Raw genomic sequence first — 12451 nt, 5'->3', positions numbered from 1 at the left:
TCTGTTCACAGCCCCTCACCAGAGAGTGCACCGCCTCCACCCATCACCTGAGCAGAGAGTGAGACGGGTGCCGCATGGGCTTTGTTCACAGCTCCTCACCTGAGAGGGCACTGCCTCCACCCATCACCTGAGTAGAGAGTGAGACAGGTGCAGCCTAGGTCTGTTCACAGCCCCTCACCTGAGAGGGCACCGCCTCCACCCGAGCTGAGAATGAGACAGGTGCAGCCTGGACTCCATTCACAGCTCCTCACCTGAGATGGCACCGCCTCCACCCATCACCTGAGGGGAGAGTGAGACAGGTGCAGCCTGGGCTCTGTTCACAGCCCCTCACCTGAGAGGGCACCGCCTCCACCCATCACCTTAGCAGAGAGTGAGACAGGTGCAGCCTAGGTCTGTTCACAGCCCCTCACCTGAGAGGGCACCGCCTCCACCCGAGCTGAGAATGAGACAGGTGCAGCCTGGACTCCATTCACAGCTCCTCACCTGAGAGGGCACTGCCTCCACCCATCACCTGAGGGGAGAGTGAGACAGGTGCAGCCTGGGCTCTGTTCACAGCCCCTCACCTGAGAGGGCACCGCCTCCACCCATCACCTGAGTAGAGTGAGACAGGTGCAGCCTGGGCTCTGTTCACAGCCCCACACCTGAGAGGGCACTGCCTCCACCCATCACCTGAGCAGAGAGTGAGACGGGTGCCGCATGGGCTTTGTTCACAGCTCCTCACCTGAGAGGGCACTGCCTCCACCCATCACCTGAGTAGAGAGTGAGACAGGTGCAGCCTGGGCTCTGTTCACAGCCCCACACCTGAGAGGGCACTGCCTCCACCCATCACCTGAGTAGAGAGTGAGACAGGTGCAGCCTAGGTCTGTTCACAGCCCCTCACCTGAGAGGGCACCGCCTCCACCCGAGCTGAGAATGAGACAGGTGCAGCCTGGACTCCATTCACAGCTCCTCACCTGAGATGGCACCGCCTCCACCCATCACCTGAGGGGAGAGTGAGACAGGTGCAGCCTGGGCTCTGTTCACAGCCCCTCACCTGAGAGGGCACCGCCTCCACCCCTCACCTGAGGGGACAGTGAGACAGGTGCAGCCTGGCCTCTGTTCACATCCCCTCACCTGAGAGGGCACCACCTCCACCCATCACCTGAGTAGAGTGAGACAGGTGCAGCCTGGGCTCTGTTCACAGCCCCACACCTGAGAGGGCACCGCCTCCACCCCTCACCTGAGGGGACAGTGAGACAGGTGCAGCCTGGGCTATGTCCAAAGCCCATCACCTGAGACGGCACCGCCTCCACCCACCACCTCAGCAGAGACTGAGACACCTGAGAGCGCATTAGAGGGGAAGAGATACACCCCGGGCACCATTCACCAACAGACCATCAGCTTGAGGAGACCCTAAGAGGTACACCTCGGGCACCATTCACAGCCCATCAGCTTGAGCCAATGACCTCTAAATGGTACCCCGGGGTGCACCTTTTATACAGTTTCCTCAAGCTGATGGGCTGTGAATGGTGCCCGAGGTGTACCTCTCTTACCGTCTCCTCCAGTGGGGTAGGACGAAAGTCTGGACGCAGGCGGCCATGGTCACAGTTGTACATTGAGGAGAGAAAAAAGCTACAACCGGCCCCAGCTAACACAGTAATGCATGTCTTCTGCAAATGCTACAAGGGTTAGTAGTGCTACTTCCCAACTGGTGGTCATATGACATCTCAACGTGTTACGAGCAACCAACTGATCCCTCTCCACCTCCTTGCCCCCCTCTGCCCCAGTGGGTCCTCTGCCCCCTTGTGCGTGGTTCTCCGCTGCCGCCTTGCCGCCCTCCTGCGGCACGTGGCCGAAGTCCTCCTCGTGCCAGGGGCCAAGCACCAGCAGGCAGTGGGCGATCTTCAGATTGTAGAGGCGAGTGCCCAGCAAGCGGAGCCTGGGCTCCCGCCCCTCTTAGTACTGCGCCCCGTAGGCGGCCAGCAGCTCCCGTAGGACCAGGCTCAGCTCGAACGTGTCGCCCCGGGACCCACGGCTACAGCTCAGCGTGCTGGTCAGAATGGCCCGGAGCTCATCCTCTGGGAGCTCTGCCACGGCCTCAGGGCTGAGGCCGGCCTTGGCCAGGCCCTAGAGCTGCCCCTGCAGCAGCGGCTCGGAGGCCTCGCTCACGTCCTCGGGGTGAGGGCTCTAGCAGGACAGGGGCAGGTTCCCCGGCTTCCTCCTCAAGAGCACCCGCCGCTGCCCGCCTCGCAGGCCGCCACCCTACAGGATGCCCCAGAGCCTGCGGTTCTGGGTGTAGTGCCGCCGGCAGGAGAAGGGCAGCAAGGACGGGGGAGGTCGTAGGGCTGGCTCTCCGCCCTGGGCCTTGAGCTCGGCGCGCGCCTCTACCACGGAGAGCAGCTGGCCCTTGCAGACCTCCTGTTGCACCTCCCAGGCCGACACAGAGGCTTCGCGGTCCCCAAGTGCGCGTTCATGGCCGCTGCGAGACAACAGACAGCGGTGAAGGGGGCGGGAACGAAAGGAACACGGACAACGGGAGGTGGGCGGGAACAACGTAAAGCACACTAGGAAACAAAAAAAAATTAAACACGTACCATTACCATGTAACAATCAAGTAAGGTGCCAGTAGCCATGAGAGGATACAAATGACGACATGGCCATACTAAGGAGGGACTAACAAGCCTATTAAGGAATCAGAAGCCAGCATTTACGAAGGGCAAAGACACAAGCCAATGAAAAATGTGGGCGGGGCTTCTCCTCCATACAGTACCTACAACAGATCGCCAGAGAAGCGCTTGCGCACTGGCTCAGGCTCGACCGAAAACACAAGGTGAAGGTAACACTGGAAAGGGGGGGGGGGGGGGGGGTAAGCACATGGAACACGCAGGGAGGGGAAAAGCAGCACATGAGAGGGAGAGCAAGCAAACACATGCACTCTCATGGAGTGCTAAAAGAAAAAAAAATTAGTTCCCTGAATGTAAGCAGTAGAAGGACACAAGTCATCCAATCAAGAACATGGTTAGAAGCTAGGAATTAGGGGAAGGACAAGGAGAGGAAGGAAAACCATAGAATAAGTAAACAAATGAATCTGACAAGAACGCCGACCAATGAGAAGCAACCGGCTCACCCAAAGCCCACTGTAAGTGTTGGTATAGTACACAACAGGTCTTTACCAATAACCAGCTCAAGCGGTCTGAAGGCAAGGCCTAAAAAGGTCCAGCTCTTGTTTCCATCCCGCTGCCGCCTCCAGTTGGCAGAGGTGGATCACTCCAGCACAAAAGAAAGGCCAGTCCCCCTCATCCGACTGCAGGAGCAGACTTACTCTTTGTACAAGGCTGCTGGAAGTGTTAGGAGGGCTGGCTTCAAACCAGGGGAGGCAGTCGCTCTGTGGATATCGAATAATAAGCGAGTAGCAAGATATTCCATTTTCAGATAAATTCTGTGGGCCCGATTCACAGAACTAACTTAAGACAAAATACTAAACTTACTACTTTTGGTATTCACAGAAGTTAGGATTTTGTCTTAAGTTTGTCTTAAGACAGACTTAAGACAAAATCCTAACTTAAGTCAGTCTTAAGTCCATTTTAAGTCTGTCTTAAGACAAACTTAAGACAAAATCCTAACTTCTGTGAATACCAAAAGTAGTAAGTTTAGGATTTTGTCTTAAGTTAGTTCTGTGAATCGGCCCCTGTGTGTATTGTTTCACATTTAAGGAGCCCAGTAACTATAGTAACCACCAAGTAAAGGCTGCATTAGCACAGTGCTACAGCGCTGTTGATTCAAGGCACTAGAAAGTAAATAAAGCGCCATTAGGGAACGGAAAGGTTGTGATAGGACCAAACTAACAACACCTTACGACAAGACTGCAAAAAGTCTGTATCAATGAACGAGAAGGACAGAGTGTTAGATATCAAAGAGAGTAATAACTGCTGGAGTCTGTAAGAACTACACTATGTTTGGGCAGAAGGCGAGACATTTTCTGAGGGTTAACAGCAGCGCCTCACTTCAAGGATAAGATTTCAAATGTATTAGATATGCAGGCAGCAGAGTCAGCCAATGGGGAAGTAATGACCCCACCTCCTTCCCACAACAGGCACCCTGTGATCTGCTAGTGTCTGAGGTGAATCACTGAAATGTCATACACAGTCTCACACTCTGGGTAAGTGAACCACAACACTACAGCACACAAACAAACCACTGTCCTCTGTAATCACTGGTAACTGCCCAATCCAGGCCCTCGGTTATACCTAGACACTGGTAACTTACTCTGAGCCTTTAGTCATACTTAAACACAAACAGCTGCCCCCCCTACCCAATTCCGGGTTTCAATCATGCATACACACGGACGACTGACCAACAGCTGTCAGTCGTATATAAACAATGACAGTGTCCTTCCTTTCAGCCCTTAATCATATGTACACACTAGTAACTGACCACCAGCCCCAGTCATGTCATATGTAGACACCGACAGCTGGGCCTCTCGCCTAGCCTCACTCATATGTAACCACTAGTAACTGACCACCAGCCCAGTCATGTCATATGTAGACACCGACAGCTGGGCCTCTCGCCTAGCCTCAGTCATATGTAGCCACTAGTAACTGACCACCAGCCCCAGTCATGTCATATGTAGACACCGACAGCTGGGCTTCTCGCCTAGCCTCAGTCATATGTAGCCACTAGTAACTGACGACCAGCCCCAGTCATGTCATATGTAGACACCGACAGCTGGGCGCTCGCCTAGCCTCAGTCATATGTAGCCACTAGTAACTGACCACCAGCCCCAGTCATGTCATATGTAGACACCGACAGCTGGGCCTCTCGCCTAGCCTCAGTCATATGTAACCACTAGTAACTGACCACCAGCCCAGTCATGTCATATGTAGACACCGACAGCTGGGCCTCTCGCCTAGCCTCAGTCATATGTAGCCACTAGTAACTGACCACCAGCCCCAGTCATGTCATATGTAGACACCGACAGCTGGGCCTCTCGCCTAGCCTCAGTCATATGTAGCCACTAGTAACTGACGACCAGTCCCAGTCATGTCATATGTAGACACCGACAGCTGGGCCAGTCTCCCAACCCTCAGTCATATGTGGCCACTAGTAACTGACCACCAGCCCCAGTCATGTCATATGTAGACGCCGACAGCTGGGCCTCTCGCCTAGCCTCAGTCATATGTAGCCACTAGTAACGGACGACCAGCCCCAGTCATGTCATGTGTAGACACCGAGAGCTAGCTGGCCCAGTCTCCCAGCCCTCAGTCATATGTAGCCATGGACACCTGGTCCTCCGACACACATTCGGCCACCAGCACTCATTATGTAAACAACCCAGCAATCACCAACAGTTCAGACCCCAACCCCCTCAACAGTTTGCAGACCCGGAAAGCTGAACTCCACTCTCACTCAATTTGCAACATTGTTAAATTGCCCCCTCACTGCCCCCAGGCACTATGCAGACACCACCTCTGCACACTTCTAGATTGGGTGGGTGCAAACTCTACCTAAATACATAAGCAGGTGTCCCCAGACTCACCTGTCTCCATGTAGTTCTTCCTTCTGAAGTACTGGATGAGTAGGAAGCCTGGCACCATGATGGTCATGTATCCGGCGATGTTGACGACGAAGCGGAAGAGCCAGATGTCCCCCCAGAGGTCCAGCGCCACAGGAGGCGGGTTCTCATCCGCGGAGGTGACAGCGAACAGCACCATGACCACAACGAGGCGGAGTCTGTGGGAACAAGGAGGAGACGAGGCAAGTCACAAGATGGAAGTCACAAGATGGCAGCCAGCGATGGTGGTCATTCCACAAGACGCTGAAGCAAGATTAGCCAATCAGAAGGCAGCTCCTGTACCAGCACTACATTTACTCGTTGACTTCGGCAAACTAATGGGACGTCACCAAAGCAAACAAAAGTCCCCGATTACAGGCTGAAGCGGCAGTCTTTCTAAAGTTATCATGATAATGGTGTCTGCACACCTACCGATTCTTAATACTGCAAAAAAGAAAGCGAATGCATGACAAACAGTATTCAGGACATGCAGGTGACCACAGAAAGAATTATTGCAGGGAGTGCTCGAAAGCAGAGTAAATAGATAGGAGTAATGCTGGAAACTAAAGTCGAAGGATAAAGAATACAGAGCAGCGACGTACACCTCTCAGACCGTACTCGAATGCAACATCTGGGCAGTGGAGAGTAAACTACAGCTGCTTGGGAGCATTTATTTGAAAGCAGGTTTATTCTATTTTTTTTTAAAAGAACAGGGTAAGTTGACTCTAAGGAAATGGTTAGTATGACTTAGTGTGGGTGTGCCTGTAAACAAATAATGTACAAAAGGGGGTGGTGATGGACGGAGCATCTGAACCAATGAAACACTCACACCCAGTCAACAGATCTGGGTTTAATCCATCACCGTTCTTTAGCCCACTCTGCCACTCCAGTTCAGACATGGCTATATGCAAATCAGTCTGACCCTATGCCTCATGGGAACAGTCCCGCCCGAACTGCCAAGCCATGCCTTCCCTGGACCGGAAACAATCTTCCGAGGACCGGTTTCTGGCATTACAGCCATCTTCAGCCCGGCTTGCTTGAATCCAGTGGCAAAGTGAGCAAGGGACTCACGTCTGAGCATACCCTGCCAACTTATGGCGAACAAAGCGGAACAAAAGGGGGTGGTGTTTGATTGGTTCAGATGCTCCGTCCATCACCACCCCCTTTTTGTACCGCTCTGTAAACAAATGTTGTCGTTTTTTTAAAGCAGATTTTTAAAGGAGATAGCGGACTATATCTGAAGTAAAAACACACACAAAGATCTTCAGTGACTACTGCACATAGAATAACTTTCAAACTTCTTGTTCAAAGCACAGGAGGGTGGGTTACTGCCCAAAAATGTAGGCTTGTTTCCAGTCTACATTTCCAGCTGTGACCCTGAGCTCTAGTAAGCCAAACCTGATTGGACAAGCTAGATCCAACTGCTACACTATGGAACTCCATGCCTGAGCATTTGAGGAAGACCAAGCTGGAATCTATGTTTAAGAAAGCTTTAAAAAAACCTGGCTCTTTGGCCTCCCCTAGAGCCCATGGCATAGTCTTGGCCTCTCCCTAAAGGTTGAATGCAAGGCGCGTGGGTGAACGTGCGCGCACACATGGGGAAATCGCCTGCGCGTGCCAATCCCCTGTCCCACTTTCCCAGCAAGTGGATAACAAAAGATCTTTCGCTGGACGCCGGGACACTTCCGTTGGAGGTAGCCGTGCGCTCTATAAGCTTCAATAATAATAATCCAATCGCAAGACACGGACGGGCGATCTCGATCCTGGGCGCTCGAATCAGGACACACTCTGCTCGATGCTCAGGAAACTTTCTACGTTGGCTATGTGTAAGAAAAGGACTGATATCCTACCTAATCAGGGAGGTCTTGTCTACACTCTGTGTCGCACTGGACGACCACCTCAAGCAACAGTCTGGAAGAGTTCACATCAATCAGAGATGAGTTCTGTGACCGGAGTAATCAATCAGTATCTCTATCTGACTCGTCTTCCATTCCTACTCAACCGTTCCATACTTGCGGCACCAGAACATGATAGTTGTAATCAATAAATTGGTTCAGGTAGTTATAGGACATTTGTTTCTCATGCAACTCCAATTTCAAGACATGCAATGTAAATAAAACAAAATCAAAATTTGAAAAATAAAGTGAAAAGTAACTACACCCCACCAGGGATCTACAGGACAGGTTCAGACTGCTGCCGGAGGAGGTGCTGCTGGCCCTGAACCTGTGGGACACCGGTTGACGCCCCTTGATTGCAAGATGTCTGCATTTAGCTTCCAATTCTCCCAGCTCACAGTTTGCAGCTTGTCGTTCAGGCCAATGCCTGCACATGGTTTTGTTGGGGTGGCTTCACAGAGCCTTGCTCGGGACCCCCACACGTGTCCATTCTTGGATGTTCAGCTGGTGAAAGTGGAATCACCAACGCTGGTCAAGGAATATCTTTGGCGCGCAATGAACCTTCTTCACAAATTGTTCTTTACCATCAATATTCCAAATTCTTGCATCACTCCCAACAGAGAGAATGGCCTCCACAGATCACAGGAAAAGTAAACGCCGATCGCCAAAAATGGGTGCCAGTGGCCCGTCTGACAAACACGGCTTCAAATTAAGCTTTGCCTGTTTCCTCCCACTCTTGGTTTCAGGATTTGAAGTACTTCATTTGATTCTGAAGCACAGTTGTCCAATGTGAGTCTTACTTTGAAGACAGCTGTTCAATCTAACAATGCTTGCATGTGGAGTTGATACCTACATGCCCTCTCAGTTCAGCCCACTTGTTCAATGTGGTTTCGGCCAAGTCTATCATTCTTCAAACTTGCTTTCTTCTTCTTGTAAATGTAGTAGTACTTGTATAGCGCACAAATCAACCCCAGCTGGGGTATCTCGGCGCTTGTACGAATACCGCTGTGGAACCCTTCCTGGCTTTCCCTGTGAGGTGTCCACTCCTGGGCACCCCCAAGGTGGAGGCCAGGCATCCCAGCGCTGTTGGGGCCGTTGTGGAGATTAAGCAAGCTATTGCCCAGAGTCACAGAGTGGGACCCACGATTGGAATAGGCACCGAGGCGAGAATTATCAGGTCCGCGGACATTGAGCCCAAGACCCGCCGAGGTGGGAATTGAACCCTGGTCCCGGGTCAGAACTCTGCATCAGGGTCTGACACTCCAACCATTGAGCCACACTTCTCCACTTCTTATCTCCCCAAGGAGGATCGACTGCTTACGCTGGATTCCAGGCGAGTGGTTTCTTACGCCATCGACTGTAGTAAACAGGACAGTGGGTGAGGAGATCTTTGTTGGCTTTGCCACAGACAAGGGAGTGGCCAAATGCACCATTTTGCTTTGGGTTGATCTGTCAATCAAGTTCTGCTAAACTTGGGTCAAGAAAGGCCCTCTGGAGGTCATCCATGCCTATAGGTTCTTGACCGCTTCCCTAGCTATCATCAAAAGTTGCTCCGCTGACTGAACTCTGGTAGGTGGTCATCAAGAATTTTCCAAACACTGCTACCTCCAAACCCAAGCAGGTAGTGAATGCAGCTTTACCAGGCCTGTGCTGCAGGACTTTCTTGGTTACTCAGCACTACTTACTGTCCACTCTTGAAGGGTAATGCCTTGGGGATCTGCCATAGTGTAGTAAAAGTTACTTACACTCACAATGATATTTCTAGGGGATATTTTTGATATTTGATATTTATGGGAATTTGTAAAGCGCGAACATTCGCTCCCATGGGAGCATCTTGGCGCTGAGCTTGCGAGCAGTAAGTAGATGACAAATGGAGTAGGTGAAACGATGGAACTAAATGGCTGCCAGTACGGAGGTATCTGATTGTTGGTACACCCAAGTCTTAAGGAGTTTTCTGAAAAGGCCCTCCTTTTCAATTTGTCTGAGGTTGGCTGGTAGGTTGTTCCATGCCTTGGCTGCCAAGACAGTGAAAGTTTTCCCACCTTTGGTTTTGTATTTAAATCTGGGAATCATGATGAGATTTGTCCCAGAGGATCTCAGACATCGCTGAGGATTGTAACGCATAAAGCGATTTGCAAGATAGTGGGGACCTGTGTTTTGCGTAGATTTGAAAACGGTGAGAAGCAATTTAAAAAGAATTCTTTTATGCAGTGGTAGCCAATGCAGAGCTCCTAATGCTGCTGAAGCTGATGACCTTCTGGGGAGTTGTAGGACCAGTCTCGCAGCTGCATGTTGTATACTCTGCAGCTTCTTAAGGGTGGACTTTTTCACTCCAGCCATTAATCCATTGCAGTAATCAAGTCGGGAAAGTATTAAAGCTACCGCGACTGATTTTCTAGCTGCAATGGGGAGGAAATCAAAGAATTTTTTCAGTGATTTAATGAGACCAAAACAGCGTCCAGCCGTAATCCTGATGTGGTCATCGAAAGAAAGGAGTGAATCGAATTGCACTCCTAAATTCCGTGCTGATGATACTGCACTGGGGGGGCCTCTGATCCCAAGGGCCACCAGTCTTTCGGACAGAAAGATAGATCTTTACCCAGCGGTATAATTTCTGTCTTAGCATTGTTGCATTTTAAATGGTTTTTATTCAACCATTGGAAAACATCAGAGAGGCAGTTTTTAAAACGAAGATCTGCATCCGGCCACTTTTTGTCGATGGTAACGACAAGTTGTGTGTCGTCGGCATAAGACGTGACAAGGATCCCATGAGATTCTATCACAGCGAGAAGGGGGGCCATATAGGTGTTGAAAAAAAGAGGGCTTAATATGGACCCCTGAGGCACTCCTGATGTAATGGATTTTTCGCTGGATAGATAGGGACCCAAGGACACAGTCTGGGACCTATTGGATAGAAAAGAAGTAACCCATGCCAAGGATATATAATCTTCCTGCCGATTCCTACCACCCTGCCTCCTCTTGGTTGAGTCAGAGCTGAATATATTTAGAGTAACATCTCAACTACGCAAACGTGTTTTGTGCGCTTATTGCTGCGGTTTTTGATGTCATCTCTTTTTCCCATGCCTCGCTGAGGTGTGGACAAGGTATGAGAAACTGGTGTCAGCCTGGTGCCCAATAAAACATGGGGGTGCAATGTCCAGGGGGTGGAGTTGCGTCTGGGACTGCATGGCACCATTACATATATTCACACTTAAGTACACCTGGTGTAGTGATACTCTAAGGGCCAGAGGCTAGTACACTGCCTAGGGATGTGCCCTATCAGAAATGATAAATGAGTGTGTGATGTGATGAAATGGTTTCCATGGAAGGAATCCTTTTGAACCCTTTAGCTGGGGGGTGTTTCCGCCCACTGTGCGGGGTGGAGGGGGCGGCGCGTGGCGCCGCTGTGCTGGTGACGAGCTCAGCTCCTCATGAGGCACAGCGGAGCTGCCCTCATGACTAGCTGAGCTCATCACGACCACACCTGTTTTGGAACGTTCAGCACAGCGGGGTAATTACCCCCGCGTGCGAATGTTCCAACGGCTGTGACGAGCTCAGCTCGTGATGAGGCACAGCGGAGCTGCCCTCATGACGAGCTGAGCTCATCACGACCACACCCGTTTTGGAACGTTCAGCACAGCGGGGTAATTACCCCCGCGTGCGAATGTTCCAACGGCTGTGACGAGCTCAGCTCGTGATGAGGCACAGCGGAGCTGCCCTCATGACGAGCTGAGCTCATCACGACCACACCCGTTTTGGAACGTTAGGCACAGCGGGGTAATTACCCCCGCGTGCGAACGTTACAACGGCTGTGACGAGCTCAGCTCGTCATGAGGACAGCTCAACCGTCCCTCATGACGAGCTGAGCTCGTCACTAGCACACAAGGGGTTAAGGACGAGAACCCTCGCTCACCCAAGGGTGCCACGCTTCATCAGTGGGTCCCCTCCTCACACCCGGCAGCGCTGGAGAGCCATTGCTCCATGAAGGATTATCTGGGCCAGTCTGACGCCTTGAGAATAGTCTACACGTGAGGTATCTGCAGCCACTATAAACATCACTATTGAAGTTACCAATTTCAGTTTTCGAATCCAAAATAGTACAAATGTGGCAGAGGCCTCCTTGTAGCTTTCCACATTAGAATGCCCCCTACAGAAGAGCATCTGCTTTCAACTGAGCTGGAGGATTTGATGAAGGTCACTCAAAAACCAAATTATAAACACTATTGGCCGAGCCAAGTCTAGCAGGGAGGTGCATGTTGCTGCATCTCTATGTGATTGTCACCATATTTGTGCCTGTGATCGAATGATACAATTTTTAGTGTCCAACATCACAGACCAGGGGAATGTCTCCTTCACGGTGGGTGTGGTCCCAGGCATTCTAAAACACTAAGGGGCTGATTCACAGAACTAACTTAACACAAAATACTAAACTTACTACTTTTGGTATTCACACAAGTTAGGCGTTTGTCTTAAGACAGACTTAAGACAGAATCCTGTCTTAAGTCTGTCTTAAGTCTGTCTTAAGTCTGTCTTAAGTCAAAATCCTAACTTCTGTGAATACCAAAAGTTGTAAGTTTAGGATTTTGTCTTAAGTTAGTTCTGTGAATCGGGCCCTAATATAATAGCCTCCTTTGGTAAGAAACTGAGAGCAAACCCACAGAGTTTGGCAACCAGCAGGCCAGCCTCGCATCTGTCATCTCCAAGCAAAATCTTTGGGAAGGAACTATTGGGAGAATTACAAAGTGATTGTGAGTGTGGAGCAACTGCAGCTTCTGATCAGGCCTATTCTGAAGCAGCCAGAGTTGAGAGACCGCACCGCAGTATGGTAGTCAGTCTGAAGGAAGTCGCTTTGTGAGTTGTATGCGGGCTAGTTTTGATAGATTTCCTACTGGGATCCTTGTGTATGAGTTATGGATGGTCTGATCAGATCTTTTTCTGATAGATACCTTCCTGAGATCCATGTATATAATGAAGAGATTCAGAAGGCAGAGATCCAGGATGGGCCACAGATCACCATTCTTCTTGG

General features: G+C 50.8%; 1 protein-coding gene across 1 annotated transcript in view; it reads right to left on the bottom strand.

The window, feature by feature from the left end:
* The window catches only part of SLC35B2 (solute carrier family 35 member B2), a 178717-nt gene that overhangs the window by 72044 nt on the left and 94222 nt on the right, over positions 1-12451 (bottom strand). Inside the window, exon 2 of the mRNA XM_078647302.1 lies at positions 5516-5709. Coding sequence (XP_078503428.1) covers positions 5516-5709 — 194 coding nt within the window. The remainder of the gene's footprint in view (positions 1-5515; positions 5710-12451) is intronic.

Source organism: Lissotriton helveticus, chromosome 6 (genome assembly GCF_964261635.1).
Source record: "Lissotriton helveticus chromosome 6, aLisHel1.1, whole genome shotgun sequence".
In the NCBI taxonomy this organism is placed as follows: Eukaryota; Metazoa; Chordata; class Amphibia; order Caudata; family Salamandridae; genus Lissotriton; species Lissotriton helveticus.
This window is presented reverse-complemented; position numbering and strand designations above follow the sequence as displayed.